This window comes from Calypte anna, chromosome 5A, assembly GCF_003957555.1.
Source record: "Calypte anna isolate BGI_N300 chromosome 5A, bCalAnn1_v1.p, whole genome shotgun sequence".
NCBI classification, from domain to species: domain Eukaryota; kingdom Metazoa; phylum Chordata; class Aves; order Apodiformes; family Trochilidae; genus Calypte; species Calypte anna.
Window position 1 is genome coordinate 30,769,544 of NC_044251.1, and position 18,466 is coordinate 30,788,009.

Consider the following 18,466-nt stretch of genomic DNA (forward strand, 5'->3'; position numbering starts at 1 on the left):
CCCCATTGGCCGCTGGGCGGGAGGGGCGAGACCCGTGAGACGCCGACGTGATGACGTAGCGAGCAGCCTGGCCTGGTTCCCAAGATGGCGGCGCGCAGAGCGCGGAGGCTCCGCTGTCGTTAGAGGCTCCGCGCCCCACTGGGGTTCCCTCTCCCGCGTGTGTCCTGTGAGTGCGCCCGCGCCTGCGTGGGGCCGCGGGGCTCTGGTGGAGGGGGCCTCCTAGGCCACCCGCCCGCCAGAGCCGGCGTCTGGGGGAGCGGGGAAGCGAGCGAGCTGGGAGGCCGGGCGGGGAGCGAGCGCCTCCCCGGGCACCGGCAGCTTCGTCTGCGGAGGGCGGGCGGGCCGGGATTGGGAGGAGCTGGGCGCTCAGTCGGGTGGTTCGTGTAAGGCGGGATGTAAAAAAAGACGGGATCGAGCTGCTGAAATGTCCTCCGTAAGTATGGGGCATGAAAAAAAGGCAGAAGAAATTATTCTATTATTGTTTTCGGTCGTTATGCTTTGGATTGGGATGCTTGAGGTGTGGTGCGTTTAGGGTATTTTCAGGTTAATGGTTTCTATTCATTGATCAAAAACTCTGTGGCTGCTTAAAGAAGCAGGTATCCTCGCTTCAGGAGATTTTGACGTTAATTAAGTTTTAAACTGGCTAGAGCTTTAGGAAGCAAAATAACGTGTTGAAGAGCTGTAGTAATTCTAAAAATATATACTTTCTTAGTAAATACTAATTTACTAAGGGAATGTGTGGTTGTGGCACAGCGCTGTTTTGTTGCCCCTGGAAAGACTTTTAAGGAGCTCCTCGCTTATTTGTGACAATTTGGACTCGTCTGTCAATGGTACCAGTAGTTGTGAAGGTTCTTCCAAAATCAACGTGGAACAAAGATGGTTTCCTTTTTTTTTTTCTGAAAAGGAGAAGCTGTGCCAAGGTGAGTGAGAAGCTGATTGCAGGCATCAATTAACTGGCACTTCATGTGAGCAGGTTTCTGTTTTCAGAAGGGAAACATCTGGAAAATTAACAGCTTAATTTTAAGTGTTTTAAGTTTGGATCTTTCTCTGACTGTTATGCTTCGAGCAAATATATTGCATCATACACTAATCACCGTTTGTTAGGCAAACCTTTGCAGGTCACTGCAGCAATTTGCACATAGTATCTGTAGTTTATTGAATTACAGTAAGAGTAGTTTTGTGTCTGAAAGAAATACACAGCGGAACAGCCTATTAAGTTCTCTCTTTAAACTGAGACGTGACATGACTGACCTTAACTCAAACACCAGAAAGTTACCTGCAGAGCTCTGTGATGTAAATATACATATGCCAAGTGCTGGTCAGTGCAGGATAATAGCACACTCCTGGAGTGTAATCAGCTGTTTTGGGGAAAACCTTACTTACAGCCTCAAATCACTTGTTTTAATCTTGGTATGTGAAAGAGTGCTGCATCTGGTACCTTTTTTCTTCAAGTAGTAGATGTACAGACTTCTAACGGTTTTGCCAAGTGGTTGCTGCTCTCTTACCATCCAGGGATATTTGAGAGACCAGTGGCATATTTCAGTTGCCTAATGAACATGTTTCCTAGTTATGAATAGCAATTTGATCTTTCCCCCACCCCCTCCCATCTTCCCAACTATCCATATCTTGCCTTTAAGTCACTGAATAGTTTTCCCTTATTTTGTTGGACCAAGTAGGTGAAAGTTGTTCTTCTAAAATGTTGCAGATGTTGATAGTTCATTCTTGAAGTTTCTTTATTAAACAGCTAATAGCAAATATGTCTTTTTCTTTTAATTTAATTTGCAGTGTGTGGGGAAGATAAGGGCAAGGTTAGATATTACTTGTCTTTGAGCGTGGAAAAAAGATGCTTCAAATGAGCAGTGTTAAATGTTATTCCCCTTTACTCATCTTTGAATTGGGGCAGGGGGGAAGTTCCCTCCATTTATAATAAAAATCCCCATTTCTTTTCTTGAAGGTTCTGAAGCGACTATCTGAAGACTTCCTTTTTGAAAACTTAAAAAGTAAGAGCAATTCTGATTTAATAAATGAAGGAGAACAAAGAAAATTCCAGCCCTTCTGTGAACTTGGCAAACCTGGACCATACAAAGCCATGTTGGTACTGGGATAAGAAAGACTTGGCACATACCCCATCGCAGCTGGAAGGGCTCGATCCCGCTACTGAGGCACGATACCGCAGGGAGGGGGCCAGATTCATATTCGATGTGGGAACACGTTTAGGGCTGTATCCTTTCAATTCCTGTTGGTATGAAATGTCTTTATGAATGGGGATTTTCAAAATAAAATATATGAGAAATGGCGTTATGTGCTTTGTTAGCCGTTCAAATGTTTCTTAATCATTAATCAAAAGTCTGTTTGAGCTTGCTTGCCTTTTTAGTCCGTTCTTTGGGTAAACAAGGTTTTAGGTGAACCCCTGTGACAGTAGAGAAGGTGATACAGGCTTGCCAATTAAGATTAACTTTTGGCAGTTATCAGACTTGGTCTCTTACTACATGAATCTATTTAATTTATCAAATTCTGAATTTTGCATTCACTTTTTAACATATTTTGCATCTGAAGCTTCTTACCTCTGCCTTCCCACTCTTCAGGGATTTTTTTGTGTGCTGGTGTTTTTAAGTTTGGATTTACAACTATATATATTGGGATTTGCAAGTATATATAAAGTTGTCTCCACTGTCCTCTATGAGAGAGTCTTCTCCTAAAGGCTGCTGCTTAAATTTTTTGATTCCTCTACTTCTATGGTTTGTTTAATCTCCTTAGTTACATGCTTAATTAAACATAGTGAAGATGAAATTTTACTCTTCTCCATAAAGAGTGGAGAACATGTTCAGATTTTATTTGCATTGTAGGTGTAAATAATTAGTAACTTCTCTCCACAGCAGCACTTTAATGTGAAGTGATAATTGTTCTGTTCCTTCATGTACCTGTGGCTGGTTTTGGCCTTTTTTGAAGTAGGTATGGTTTAACACAAGGATGACCTTGCATGGTTCCTGCTCTAAACATGATCGGGACTTTGCTGTAGTTATCAGCTGCATCTGGGCTGAATTACACTATTTACACAGCTTTAAGGGGGTTAGTGGCCTGTTTTTCCTAAAGCTCCTGGTTTACTTACAGTATTTTCCAACTTGTCACTGAACAGATGATTACTTGGGGTACTTGATACAGCTGAATGAATCTTTGTTTATGCATGTTTTGTTTAAATTTATTTTATGCCCTGGTTGAAAGTCCTTATTCTGTACCACAGACATTATGATACTCTAGCTACTGGAATAATTTATTTCCATCGGTTTTATATGTTTCATTCCTTCAAACAATTCCCAAGATATGTAAGTATTTACAATATTCATAACTTAATACACTGATTGCACTAGACATAGACTATTTGAAATTGTGATAAGTCACATGGTGTCCACCTCTCTGTATGATGATTTTAATCATTACCATTTAAAATACACTGGTTTTGCTTGCTTCTGTTCTTACTTAAGAGCATATTACATTGGCATTGCAGTGTCTCATTGATATTATATAGCACTTCTGTATTGGCTTAAAAAAAAAGAAAAGGGTGTAGTACTATCTTAAAATTGCTTGACAGTCAGTGCTGCAAAAGGACACATCCTGCTTTGAGTGGCTGACCTTGAAATACAGTTGTATAAAACGGGCAGTCCTCCAAATTATGTATTTTTCCTATGAAAAGATAAAAGTTTAACACTATAAAAAACCAGCAATTAATATGCTTATTAAGTCTTTCCTGGGGAACTTCTGCAGAACTACTAATAGAAACTGCCAGTGCCTTTCTACAGATCTATGCTGTGTTCTTTGCATACATGCAGACAAGTTCTTGCACTTTCTTTTTTAGGTGACAGGAGCCTGCTGTCTCTTTCTGGCAGGAAAAGTTGAAGAAACACCTAAGAAATGTAAAGATATAATTAAAACAGCTCGTAGCTTACTAAATGATGTGCAGTTTGGACAGTTTGGAGATGATCCAAAGGTAAGAATACTCCTGTTTAAATTTGTTTAATCCTAGTGTACTTCAGTAAAGTGACATACATTCATTAGAGCACTGGCTGATTTTCAGTTGTTCTAGGTTAAATTAACACGGTCGACATGCATTTATAATCCTTTTGGGGTAAGGTGATAGGTAACTATTAAAATAGGTAAAATATTATTCTTGCTAATACAAGAGCTTGGGAGCTTGCCAGGATAATTGTTTAAAAAAAAAAGTTAACATTTGATTTTATGTAAATTCTGATGTTATTTTGTAAGTTAAAATGAATCCGAGTTATTCCAGTCATAGCTAGAGGAGACTTCAAGACAGTCATATTTAACAGTCTTGTTGTCACCTTAGGAAGCAATTAATAGCTAATCCTAAATAAGATTGTATTGAGGAGTTCTGTGTTTAGAGTATTTGACTTAGCAAAACTTTGCTTCTCTCTTAATTTGCATATTATAAATAGCAGAAGGATATGAAACTTGGGAGAGAAATATGATGAGAGCTTCTCTTTTTTGTGTGATTTTTGGATATTTGACACTTTCATGCTGTATATCTGGTTCAGTTCTTTGGAGAATCTTTCTGTGGAGGAAAAGGTATTTTAGACATCACATCCTCTTTCCTGCCTCAAATAAATGTGAAGAAAAAGTATCAGGGTATTAATAATGTGTTAAGCTGAAAGGATTTCTGTTCTTGGAGACAAACCCTAATCAAGCAAAACCAAACATGTTTGCCTGGAGATGCTCTGTAGTCATGCTTTATACCAGCATACTATATTTGTGAGCGAAAGGAGTAAAATTGTGGGGCACCTTGTTATGTTCTCTAGGAAGAAGTGATGGTCCTTGAAAGAATCTTACTACAGACAATAAAGTTTGATTTGCAAGTGGAACATCCATACCAATTTCTTCTCAAGTATGCTAAACAACTCAAAGGTAAAATATTACAGGGTGAGCAAGTAATACTTTTTATTTATTTTCAGAACTTAATTTATATTAGCAATGCAAGAGTGTTCTATTTCAAACTGTTTGTCTTTCTTAATAACTTTAGTTTTCAAAACTTTCCTGATTGTTTTTAGGAGACAAAAATAAAATTCAGAAGCTGGTTCAAATGGCGTGGACGTTTGTCAATGACAGGTAAGATACCTCTTAAAACCAAAATAGTTACTGTAGCTTACTTTAGGTAGACCATTAAGTCCTGCAGTTTTGTGGCGATGATTTAATGGTTATGATTAATTTTAATTAAAAAAATAAAGATAACTTTTTGAGAGGTCCAAACCAAATTATAGTTCTCCAGGATCAAAGCTGGCATCTTGTCCAATCTGATACACGTGGCACATTTGCACATTTTGAGAAAAGAAATCACTTCACAATTCTATCATGGTTTTTTTTTTTTATTTAAAGTGATATTCTGGTAATAGTAAACTAGCCATTAAATTGAGGAATAAACACAGTTTTTAGCACTAAATTTACAATTTCTTGAATAATGGTTTTATAGTACAAGGACCACATCAATTAACAGGTGTTTCTATGTAGAAGCATTTTTCATTTGTAGTATGGTACTGGAAAACAAAGCAACTTGATATCCTCTAGTCTTCTTAAGGAGAATTCTACAGAGCTGGACAAGTTAATTCACCAAGGATAGTTAAATGTAATTTTTACTGTAATTTTTCTTTAGCAAACCCTTAAGAAAATGTCTATGTGGCCTGAATTTTGAGAAATGCCAAGCACTTTACTTCTGTCATACCTGTAGTAGTATGACACCATTTAAAAAGAAAGTGCATTTTTATTCGTATGCCTAATTCTAAGTAGCCTGATGGGAGTGCAAATTCTGTAGCTTTCACCTAAATTTTCTAAGGCAATTTGAGCAAAAGCTGCTTATTTGCTCAAATGGACTTGGATGTCAAGAGATTTTTACTTTAGCTGCTGTCGTCCATCTTGCACGTGGTGATTTTACTGTCTTGACTGTCATTGTTGAATTTGTCAGAGAAAACGTGCTACGTATCTCTCAAACTATGAGCAGTACTGTACTTGGAATTAGATTGTGTTTAATAATGCAAGAGATCTAATAATTAAAATACACTTCAGGAAAACAGGAGTATGAAGTTGGAGTGATTGATTCGAACAATATCTTTGTTCTTGAAAAGCTGCCTTGTGTGTAAGAGGCACCATATTAGAATTGTACTTGTATAAATAACTCTTGTTCTTTGCACTACAGGCCTTTAGAATAGGGGGTTCAGCCACGTATATTCCCCAAGGAGATTTCATGAGAGTAATGATAAGAAATAATTTTTTTAAGAGCTAGTTCATGTCTTTTTTACTGTTTGCTGCTGACCTGATTCTTCCAGTGTTATCCCATTGGCCTTCAGTTATGTATAGCCCACTGGTGAGAAAGTGGATTTAATCCACTGTCCAGACTTCTGTTTTGATGCACTTAAGGTTGTAATTATGAAATCATCAGTCAGTTTGGAGAAACTTAACTGGCTAGCTTGATCTAAAATATTTTAAGTAGATCCAATGTTACAGAATCTAAGAAAGAAAAAAAAATCTGTAACTGAAAATTAATCTAATGAAACAGCAACTTTTATTATGACACGAATTTGCTCAGTTAATAATACCAGTAGTTTAGTATTAGCTTTTAGAAAGGCTGTTCAAGAGGGAACCTTTTACAGCTTGATCTAAAACTTGCATTGTCCTTGACAAAATGTTTTACAAATTCATGTTGGCTGTTCTATGGGTTTTCTTTAATAGTTATTTTGGTTTTATTGAAAAACATTTGGAAACTCTAAAATCCAGGAGTGGTTATCATCCTCTGTAGCAACAAAGAACAACACTGTAGTTAACACTGTAGGTGAGACTAGAGTGGAATGTAGGTGCCTATATAATGCTGTCTTTTCCTTCCTCTTCCACACCCATATAGGGTTCGGTTGCTATGTTAAAACTCCAAACTTGATGTTCCTATGCAGTGCTTCTGTAAGCAAATGCCCTCTGTATTATCTGTGTAAAAATACCTTGTTTCATGACAGTAGTAATGCAGTAGTAATGCAGAAACAGTTTAGCCTTGGAAACTCATTTGTTTGACAACGTTCTTCATTAAAATGTTGACATGTGGGATTTTATACCTTGTTAATAGTAGCTGTTGTATGTTCCAAATGTTTTACTTTGACAATCAGAATTATCTTCAGGGTTGTGTTTTGTTTTGGTTTGTTTTTTGTTGTTTTTTTTTATATTCCAGTCTCTGCACTACACTGTCCCTGCAGTGGGAACCTGAGATCATAGCAGTTGCAGTGATGTACTTAGCAGGCCGTTTGTGTAAGTTTGAGATACAGGAATGGACATCAAAGCCAATGTACAGACGATGGTGGGAGCAGTTTGTCCAAGATGTTCCTGTTGATGTTCTGGAAGGTATGAAAAACACTTGCTGCAAAGAAAGAGAACTTCCTTTAACTGAGTGATCTAGGTCGTTGGCAAATGCAAATTTATTTCTGTTGGGGTTTTAGTCAAAAAATTTGTGTGTGGGGTGTGTAACTCAGGGCACATGTGCTATGCCTTAACCAGGTTTTTAATTCAACTTTCAAGACGGGCTTATTCTGCAAGCACCTTTTGTTATCATGATTTATCTTCTCGTCAATATTTGCTTTAATGCTTGCCTAGTTTATAAAGCAGTTAATTACTGCTAAACTGTCGTGATGATTTTTTTTATTTATGTAATGATTCCCTTCAGCCTATTTTAAATAAGCAGCTCTACAAACACTGGAACTAATGGAGCCTGGTTTTGAGTGGTTTTCTTATTGGTGGTTGACAACCCTTTAACCTAATTTGCTAGGGTTGCTATCATGTTTTATGGTGTATCATGACCAAGAAAGAGATAATGGGTGATGAATGATTTTATAGGTGTGTATAAGTGAATTCTGATAGGGAATGAATTGCAGATCTTTTACATCAATATAAATATCTTGGTACTATTCCCTCTATGTGAATATATTGTTCATACATACCTGCCACATGTCTTCCTGAGAAAACCCCAAGAAGTTCATAAAGTAAAGCAGGACCTCTCTTGACTCATGTTAAGTAAATTGTGGTTATGTGGCCACTAATTATTCTTTATTGGCATTTTCACTGTTACAAATGTCTGGCTAAGCATACTTCTAGATCCATAAATTGTTTAGAAACCTTCTTTAAAAATTGGTGTTTGTCCCAATCTGTTGTTTGGCTCTAAGGAATTTCTAAATGAAATAGTAAGTGTTGCTGTTCAGGAAGTTTAAATTTTTTGTTGCTTTTAGAACTTTTAGGTGAATACTTTACGGTTCCAGTGATTTCTTAAATGGCTCCTTGCTCTCTGTATCGTGGCTTCTTTAGAGTTGCCTCAGTTTCAGATAGATTTGTGCGGAATCTCTGCCAAAAAGCATCATAGAATGGGAGTCTCTCTGGTTTCTGCTTCTGCATCAGGGAATGCTCACTGAAAGAACTCATTTAACTTTTTCTAGAAAAGCTTTGGTTTTCCTTGAGTACTGGTTTTACATCTGATTAACAGTTGGTCCTACATGTTTTCTGACAGAACTGTAGTTCCTAACATGTCAGATGAAGAATTTAGATCCAGCTTCTTAGTTGCCTGAAGCTCTTTTGACAGCCTAACTATATGTATATATTTTTAAATATAATCTTCCTTAATTTGCTTTGTACTCCAAATACTCTAGTTTTCCAAATACACAATAGTAACATACCATAAATTAATACCAAGACACTTTGTTCTTCTTCTGGAAGATGTGCATATACATCTACATACTGTTTAGCATAGTCAGAAAAAAACTCAGAAATGCAAATATAAATTGAAAAAAAATTTAAATCTGTGGTCATTGTAACAATGAGCAATATTTATAATGAATGTTTCTAAAGTTGGAATCCAGTAAAAAGCTTAGTTGATTATTGAATATATTAATGTACAAGCATGCATTTATGCATTTCAGGTTATCTAATCTTTTGTGTACTCTTGTTTGTTTTTTTTTAAAGACATCTGTCATCAGATCCTGGATCTATACTCACAAGGAAAACAACAAATGCCTCATCATACTCCTCACCAGTTGCAGCAGCCACCATCTCTTCAATCTACACCCCAGGCACCCACGGTACAGCAGTCACAGCAGTCTCAGAGTTCAGAGCAGTCACAGGCTCAGCAGCAAAAAGAGGCCCAACAGGCAGCACAGCAACAACCGCAACAGCAGCAACAAACACAAGCACAGCAATCTAAAAAGCCTTCTCCGCAGTCAAGTCCTCCTAGACAAATGAAAAGACCGGCAGTAAGTTTAACTTTGAAATTTCACTCACATTTTTTTTCAGACTGATCTGATGTCCATTTGATATAAAGGCTGCAGTGTGAAGCAGGCTTGCTGTAAGAATGAGCCTGGTGGTTAATTTTGCATGGCAGACAAATTTTTCTATGTGTTCACCTGATTATAAGTTGTTACGAATGTTTCTTCATTCAGTTAAAGGCTCTACCTTTATAGTACTACTGATTTGTTCTTTTACAATTGCCTCCTGTCAAGCCCTCGGGGCAACTTATCTTCTCTTGAAAATAAGAGCTTGAGGTCTACTGTCCACTACAAAATAATGAAGGAAGTGAATATTACAGATTAAAAGGTAAGTTCTGGTACACCGTAGGCATCCAGAACACATATAAACCAAAGAGTAACTCTGGAGGAGTTTTGTAGAACTGAACACAGAGCATGAATTTGAGAAAAGAAAATGTGATTATCTAAAATCATTCTTTCTCCAGAAAGCAGTCTAGGAGAGCAAGATGTGTAGAGTGTGAAAGATTTACTTGGCTCTTCTAAAATGTTCTTCAGTTAGATGTACCATAAATCTTACTTAAAAATGTTTACCTCCTTCTATAAATAGGGGTTAGCATGACTTCTCCTCTTATTTGTACAGAACATAAATACACTTTGTTCTTGGAGGCTGGATTTTCCATTTATACATGAACTCCATACCTTCTAGTGAGCCAAGATACTTTGAAGCAGCTGAGGCATTTGCCCATGACTTACAGACCCATACCAGATGTTTAAAGCATCTGCACATCCTCTGCATTTCTGGTGCTGAAGAGCATGTGGATGTTCAGTTGATTTCACTGAAAATACACTGGTGAATCATTACGTGTAAATAGTATATTTAGCTTGATTAAACTAAAAACTGTTAGTGGGAAGACTTCTAATGCACATATAAACAGCATTAAGATAACAGTTTCATTGTGGATTGTATAGATTGAGCTTAATACAAAAGTATTAAATAAAAAACAGCATGCTTAGTAAATCTGTAATGTTTCATCCTGACATGTCATGACTGTAGTAATAGAAACTAAAAAGCAGTAGAAGGGCCAAAAAAACCCATCTTTCTTAATTTTAGCAGCTGCCATTGTTGAAGTGTTTTAAATTCTTACAGGTGTTGAGTTTTTGCTTCTTGATTTCTTTTTTCTTTAGCATAAATACAGTTTAAACTGCTTTGATTTTCTGTCACGTGAGCTGTTTGGCTGCAGTTGCTTGTTTGGTTTTAATGATATACCTCAGAGTGTATCTGGGTATACCCTGAGATTTTCTGAACATTGCTTCATGTCAAATGCTGCACAGTAACTGAATTCCTTGCTACTGGAAGTGACCAAGTGACTTCTCAGAATGAGTGAATGGAGTTTGTGTGTGTTTGAGAGTGAAGGCAGATCGGATGTTTGCTTGCAGTTTTACAGACAAGCAGTTAAGTTTCATTAGAAAGACAGAGAAGCTATGTACTTACTGTATCCCTCAGACTTTTATTGTTAATTTTAAATCCATTTCTAATTGAGCTTAGAGTACTTAAAATTTCAGTTTTCTGAAATTTTCTCAAATGAGAAAATTTCTCATTGCTTTTCTCAAGCACTGCGAACTAGCTGTCTCAGTTGGACTAAGTAAGCTGGACAGATTTTTCTTAACATCTCATCTGCTATTCTTTAAAAAAAAGGACAATAAATAAACAAAAACAACAAAAAACCAAAAAACACCAAACCAAAACAAACTCAACAGTGACAACCTAACAAAAACTTATGATTGGAAGGATAATGTGAGGTTTTGTGGGTATTGCTCAGTGTGCATAAATTTGTGGCATAACATTTGGCTTTTTTACAATGCTTTTCATCTGAAGGCTTCTGAAATGTTTTACAGTGAGCAACACTCTTACTGTCCTCATGTCCTGGTAAATAAAGCATTAAGGCCTGAAGTGATTTTGGCAAAGATTGAATGATAGGTCAAAGCAGAATGAGGAACAGGCCAAGTCTGTTGCTTTCAGCTCAGTGAACAGTGTACTGGACCATGACATATGTGCAGTGGATGAGAAATAAATTAAAGGAGATGTAACACTCAACAGTGAGAACAGCAGGAAATGCTGTATCTAAAATAGTTGCTATTTTTTCAGTCTTTTCCTTCTGCCATTTAAGCTGGGATTTTCCAGTGTGATTCGACTTTGTTCAGTATTGGTGTTGCATTTGTATAAAGAGATTGAAAGACATTGGAGATTATGAGCCACCTGATGAAAATACAGGAATAAATGAAGGGTTTGCCCCACCTCCACTTAGGGGAAAGAGGAGGAAACTGGTTCAGAGTTGGAAACTGGTTCTGGTTTAGTCAGATGTGTACAAAAGCTCTTCACCAGGCTGTGAGTTGTTTCCTATTTTACTTACTTGTTGCCATTATAAAATACTTTGTATTTTGCTGTGGTCTTATTTCCTTTTTTTTTTTTTTTTAGCAGGCTGTATCTCCAAAAGAAGAAACAAAGGCAGCAGGTAGATATTATTAATATTGAATTCATACTGTTTCATTTTACTGTCTGGACCAGAGTAAGCCATTTGACATGCGCTTAGTTTGCTTACAGGCTTGGCAGTTCTACCCTATCTTGACCCTAATAATGGGTCTTTAAATATATTCTGTAAATATTTTTAAACATTCTTAACTGCAGATCTTGTAAAAATAGAGTATAGCTGTGCCCCAAGAGTCCTTTAATACAATCTACTAGCAGAAGTCTTGATAAACTGCTCAACTCTCAGTTTATAACTCCATGCATCATTTGAAGTAGTTCTACAAGCTTTGGGACATTGAAGTGACTGCAGGTACCATGGCATTAAATAACTGCACTAATAATAAGTCTGTTGGTAATCAGTGACATTTGTCAATGGATTTTGGCATGGCTGCCAATAAAAGGCATTTTGAATCAATATATAGTCCAGCTTAAGAAATAGTTCACTGCAGTGATCACATCCCAATTATTTTTATTTGTTTTGAGTTCTTAATTCTGCTGTTGTGGAGCAATATATATCAGAATAGCCAGGATGTGCTTCTATAACCTAAGTGAGTCTGGCACTTCCTCTCTACACATAGATTCCAGAGAGCTGTGTCGTCTTCTTCTCTTCTGCTCAGTTGCCATTTTGTTTGATTTCTGGCACATGCTCCCCTAGCAGAGCAGTTACACTTTTTCTGAGATATAAACATTCACAATTTATGTGCTAGAAAAATGTACATGTGCTCATCTCAACTTGCATACTGGTCTCTGTACAATTTGTCTCTAGTTATAAAATCACTTGACTTTGTTGGAATGTGTTCTTTAGGAAGACGTGTGGCATACTTGATGCTGCTTTAAGCAGAGGTCTTGATTTTAGTTTTCTTCATTAAACGTGGCTAGTGTATAGGATTTCAACCATGCATAGTGGGAAATTATAATCATTAGAATGAGATCAGAGTTGGAATTTGGAAAATATTGCAGAGCATTAACCAATTAGAAATTAACAAATGTTTTTTAGAGCCACCACCACCATCTAAAATACCTAAAATTGAAACTTCACACCCACCAATACCTCCTGCACATCCACCTCCAGGTAAGTTATTATTTTCTTGGACACATTTACCCTTGCAGTTAGTTGCTTTGCTTTTCAGGTGGTGGTCCTGCTGTGGGGGCAGGGGTCGTTGCCTTGATTAATCAGCTTGGCAAGTAAAAGCACCAGGCAGATAAGCTCCAAAAGAAATTTCATCTTAGTAGCACAGGCTTTCCAGACAGATCCAAAGATGTTATGATGGAAACAAGACTATACTAGGCAGACAAAGGCAAAACAAAGCTGTGACTTGTAAAGGCCTAGAAAACTCTTAACTAATTGTTGTTGCTAGCAGGGAAAAAGGGACTTCCCTTTCCAAAAGGATGGTAGATGCTATCTTGTATTACTACAGTAGCTTCCAACCAATAGAAGTCCTCTGTCTTACATTTTTAGTATAGAAATTCTGCAGGTCTGTAACTTCTAAACAGTAAGGGGGATGCTTTCTTTCTGAGTCCCAAAAGAGAACTTTCATCTGCCGCAGAACTTTTAACACTGCACATGTGCTTAACATTTACAGAATAAATTGTACCATTGTAAAAAATGTTCTTCCAGGGCCTTAATGCATTAAGTGTTCTTCCAGTGACCCATAAATATGACATACTTTATAGAACACTGTCCATAATGTAACTGTAAGATGACAACTTCTAACAGGGAATTATAAGAGAAACAGTGCTGGTATATAATAGGACTGTTTTTTCCCCATTTGTCAAACTAATTAAGAATGAAGGCATTTTTCTAAATATCACATTCACTATTCCATCAGTTGTTCTATCTTGAATGCACATCTTGCTTTCAAAATAATTTTGAAAATGAGCAAAATTAGCTTCTGCTATAATTCAGGAGCTAGAAGTCATTGAAATCAAAAGTACTACATCTAGCATACCCTCCTTGTATGACCTAATTACATAGCTGTCCTAGGGGACAATTTTGCTGTTAAAACTATGACAGCATAGATAGGGTAAATCCTATTTAGGCAGGTAACAAATCTGTTTCCTTTGTTATCTATGATTTTCCTCTCAGAACTTGTTTATACAAGCAAATCATTGTATAAGCATCAAAGCATTTTAAGAACAGTTTTTAGAGGCCAGCTTTTGTCTTTCGGTGCTCTGAGGAAAAATTGGATGAAAACAAAGAATGCTTCTTGACCAAATGAACAGAAGTAGTAAAAGGTGAATTTATCCCAAATTCTGTTTAGTGTTGCCCGTTTAATTGTTTCATGCCACTGGAAATGACTGCCCTCAGTAACCTTTTGTACTGAACAATGCTTTAACTGTTTATAGATACAAGCAAGGTTTTTGTCAAGATGACACTTTTTTATTGGGCATTTTAATACTGATTGTATGACCATACTGGTGTTGCCATTAGATCAGTATTCTTCTTGTGGTATTCCTCAATTTATACTGCCTGCATTAAGAAAAAAAAAATTCTTACAAAGAGAGAAAACGATTTAAAGGATGTTCTTCCCAGAAATGGCCAAGTATAATTCTGTAAAATACTGATGCTTTTCAAACTTTCCCTGTCTGGGACTGACTGTCAGGTACTGAGTTCCCTGAAAGTAATCAGTGTATCAGTTTTCACATCCCAAGCAATCTATTGCACTTTCTTACTTGCCCCTTAAGTTTTCTTTTGTCTTTCATTTGGTAAACAGGTTTAGAATGGAATATTAAAGACTTGAAACTCTGGCCTGTATTCTCAAATATTTCCCACCATGAGAGGCAAGGGAAGTATAGAGGCTAATCCCAGGCCGCCTCTTGGAGTATGTAAGACATGGAATGGAGGCTTAGAATAAAGAAGATAAAGCACTGGTCAAAAGATTTTTGGTATCTTGGGTCCCATGACTTTTTATTTGCCAGTTGTGATTCTGTCCATCCAGTCCCCTAATTTCTGTTGACTGTAGAACAACATTTAAATGATAAACTAATAAGAAGAATGAAAGATATATTTAACTTTTAGAATGGAAAAAGCTGAACTTGGAGCTTTGTTACGCAGCTTAGTTATTTTGTAGTGTTGTTAAAAGATCTAGCTGGGTACCATATGGTATTCAAAGACTTAGAGAATTGAATACTCTTTTGATATGTTAACTGGGAGAAAAACAAAGTATTCAGAAACTGCTGTTGCCACTGTCTTCAAAGGAATAAATTTTTTTTTCCAGACCGCAAACCTCCATTGACGACTGCAGTCTCACTGGGAGAAGCAGAGCAATCTACTACTGTGGACTCAGTAGATATGCCAAAGGTCCAGATTCCTCCCCCTGCTCATCCCGCCCCAGTACATCAACCTCCACCTCTGCCGCATCGTCCCCCACCCCCACCCCCCACCAGTTATATTACAGGGATGTCTACTACAAATTCTTACATGTCAGGGGAGGGTTATCAAAGTCTTCAGTCAATGATGAAAACAGAAGGACCAACTTATGGACCCTTACCACCAGCCTATGGACCACCAACTCACCTACCTTATCATCCTCATGTCTATCCTCCCAACCCTCCACCACCAGTTCCACCTCCACCCCCTGCTTCATTCCCCCCACCCAATATTCCACCCCCTACTCCTGGATATCCTCCTCCACCCACATACAACCCTAATTTCCCACCTCCAAGACTGCCTCCAACTCATGCAGTACCACCTCATCCACCTCCAGGGCTGGGAATGCCACCAGCTAGTTACCCCCCACCTACTGTTCCCCCAGGTGGACAGCCACCTGTGCCACCTCCAATCCCACCACCTGGTATGCCACCTGTAGCAGGACTTGGACGTGCTACGTGGATGAGATAGCATGAGGTAATTTGCACGTTATCCCTTTATGTTGACTAGGCAGGAGTAGCTAGCCAAAATCTACTTTATGAAGATGAAGAGGAGGGTAATATGTATAATTTAGATGAAGAAATGAGGCAATGAAATTAAAATTTAGCTGATCTGTTTGCAGTATTGTTTATGGTGAGTTATATAGGCTTCTAGATTTTAATCAGCTTTGCAGTATCCTAACTTTATACATTTGACTTAAGTTTAAATTGTCTTGAGTTATTCCAGCACTGGATTACTTTATACTAGCAAAACCAGCCATATTGGCTCAATTATATCAGAGACAAGAAATTTTCCTTCTAGAAATCAGTGCCTATTTTTGAGTTATCAAAATAGACAGATACCATGCAATTTGATCTATAGTAAGAAACTTCATTTTTAGTAATAATTAAAACAACACAATGTCAAGCATAAAAGCTACTTTATTTAAGAGAGATTCTGAATGCTAGCTCACTGGAATCATTTTGAGGTGTTTGCGTTGCTGGTATTTTTTTTTTGGAATGTACTGGTATCTAAAGTATTGTATGTTTACACCTATTTGCAAATTCCTGTACATAATATATATATTTTCTAAGTGTGAAAGTCTGAATGTAACAACCTGCTGTGATGTACATCCTGGTTATAAATGGGACTACTTAGTTCACATCTACCCAAATAAAATTGGTTCTGAATTTAGTGGGTTTCCAGGCTTTTCATTAGTTCAGAATCCATTACCATAATGCTTACTGCGAGACATTTCAGTAGTGATCTTCCAAATATTATTCATCAGTTTATTTAAAAAGAATGTTTTTTATTTAACTAGAAGTATACACTATCACAATCAATCTCTTACTTCATTTTTACTAAAATATTTCAAATTAATGTTTTACACACATTATTAAAAAATCTGTACTATTACTTTCCCTCCCCAAAAAAGCTAGAGTGGTTCAATAATAGGTAAAAACGCGTGCTAAGGTCTAAAGAATTTTGCTATATACACAACAGCAGGTGCTAAGTTCTCCAGTTCTTTGTAAATCATACAGAAAATATAGCAGGGCTGTAAGATCACAGGTGTAACAGAAATCAAACTTTAAACTGATTTCTAAAGCAGCACAAATAGACTTTCCCCACATTATGAAAAATATACAATTTTATCACTTTACAGTCATGCACTTTGAAAAAGATCAGTAGTACTCTTCCCCCACAGTTTCTAAAAAGATAAAAGGTCACTTTAACACTGATTTATTTTAATATCTAATATTTGGATAAAAATGTGCCATTCTTAAACAAGGTTGTGCTAAGCAGTCTTATCAAGGTGCAAAAGCCAACTGCAGCTGGTTACACCATGGCATTTCAGAAACTTCTGTGGAAATGCTGTTCACTTCAGTCACTCCAACTAAAGTCAAGGATGTGATTTTACTTTCTTAAGCAGGCAAAGTCCATTTGTAAGCAGTGGATGCTTTCTTTGCCAGAGGATAGCAGAACCCAGGGCTTCTATCTTGAGGAAATTAACGTGGACTGGTGCCCCAAATATATGAGTTTAATGGCCGCTATTTCAAGAGCTGTTGCCCTCCAACTTAATGTACAAAGCTCCTCAGGTGGTTTTCACTGAAGATTTAGCTCATAGGTAAGTAAATTTAAATATGCATGTAAAAAGCCTTTTGAGAAAACTGGAAATTCAGAACCCAAGTCATCCTGTAAAGTCATTGAGCATCATTTTACCCCAGGAAGCCACTTTATAGATAAAATGGAGCTAAGTATGAAGAGTAGCGAACCTAAAAACCCCGTAAAAAGAACACCCCAGTGTACAGCACTGCCACCCTGCAATATTAGTGATGCATTGGTCCTACATGGAAGACTCATGCTGCCAAATAAGAGAATCCTAAAGAAACAGAATATACCTTAATTGTATCAAGACTGTTAAAATGAACTGCTGGCTACCCTGTAAGCTGTTTCTTCAGGATTTGCAGCACTCTCTCTCCCCTGGTGGTGAGATCTGCAGGTAGAAAAAACCAAGCTTTCCTTGAAGTCATTGAATAGATTTTGAGAGTTTTGATAGCAAGGAATATTTGAATGAGAATTACATAGCTGGTGAGACTAATAATCTGATGAATATAGCACTTGTCTTGTTGAAGGACCTGCTAGTATAATATACTCCTAAAATAGCAAGCAACATCGACACCATTAACTCTACAAGTGCTGGCAATGTTTGCATTATTTTCATTAAAATTCATAGACATAAATTAACCTTGTTCCAAATATGCTTAAATTCTCTGCTTGATCCAGTGATGCTTGATGCCACTGAAATTAAAATGGGCTTTCAAGCAGATAGATTAAAGTAACCTCCTGTTCAACATTATATCATAAGGAAGAATGATGCCTCTGCTTTACATCTCCTTTCCCGGTCTGAAAATCACAAGGTAGAACTTGTACAGAAGGAAGAGAAGTAATGAGTGGTGACAAGAAAAAGAGCCAAAACAAAAAGCAAAGAGAAGGAAATCTGGAGTCCTCTACAGATGCCGTATTTTAAATGAGACAGTCAGACTATGGAATGGATTTTTGCAGACACCCTGAATGTAAATATTATTACTTGGAGTTAGCAAGCTCAGCTCTCAGAGCATTAGTTAAAAATAAACTACTGGTGTCTGAGTGAGAGTGTGTGTTTGGAAGGGCGTTCTAGTGGTGGGTTGTTTTCTTTCCAAACTTGTTTTGAGTACATTATTTCTGAAATGAATAATGAAGTGGTGCTTACTTTTACTGGTTACTGTGTGTTTTCATTGTATTCCTTTGTTTTTTCACTGATTCCAGAGCTGACAATCCAAA

General features: G+C 37.3%; 1 protein-coding gene across 3 annotated transcripts; it reads left to right on the forward strand.

Annotated features, from left to right (window-relative positions):
* Positions 1–46: 46 nt before the first annotated feature.
* On the forward strand, positions 47–16,339 carry CCNK (cyclin K). Of its 3 annotated transcripts, none has more exons than XM_030451716.1 (11): positions 47–166; positions 1,955–2,221; positions 3,242–3,323; positions 3,854–3,985; positions 4,812–4,932; positions 5,061–5,118; positions 7,217–7,386; positions 8,992–9,278; positions 11,749–11,782; positions 12,794–12,868; positions 15,015–16,339. In XM_030451716.1, the coding sequence occupies exons 2-11, from the start codon at positions 2,025–2,027 to the stop codon at positions 15,635–15,637; spliced, it is 1,779 nt and encodes a 592-aa protein (XP_030307576.1). In that variant the 5' UTR covers positions 47–166; positions 1,955–2,024; the 3' UTR covers positions 15,638–16,339. The 3 variants fall into 3 exon arrangements, with proteins under 3 accessions (XP_030307576.1, XP_030307577.1, XP_030307578.1); XM_030451717.1 differs by having other exon boundaries at positions 4,812–4,917; positions 11,746–11,782; XM_030451718.1 differs by having other exon boundaries at positions 4,812–4,917.
* Positions 16,340–18,466: the final 2,127 nt, after the last annotated feature.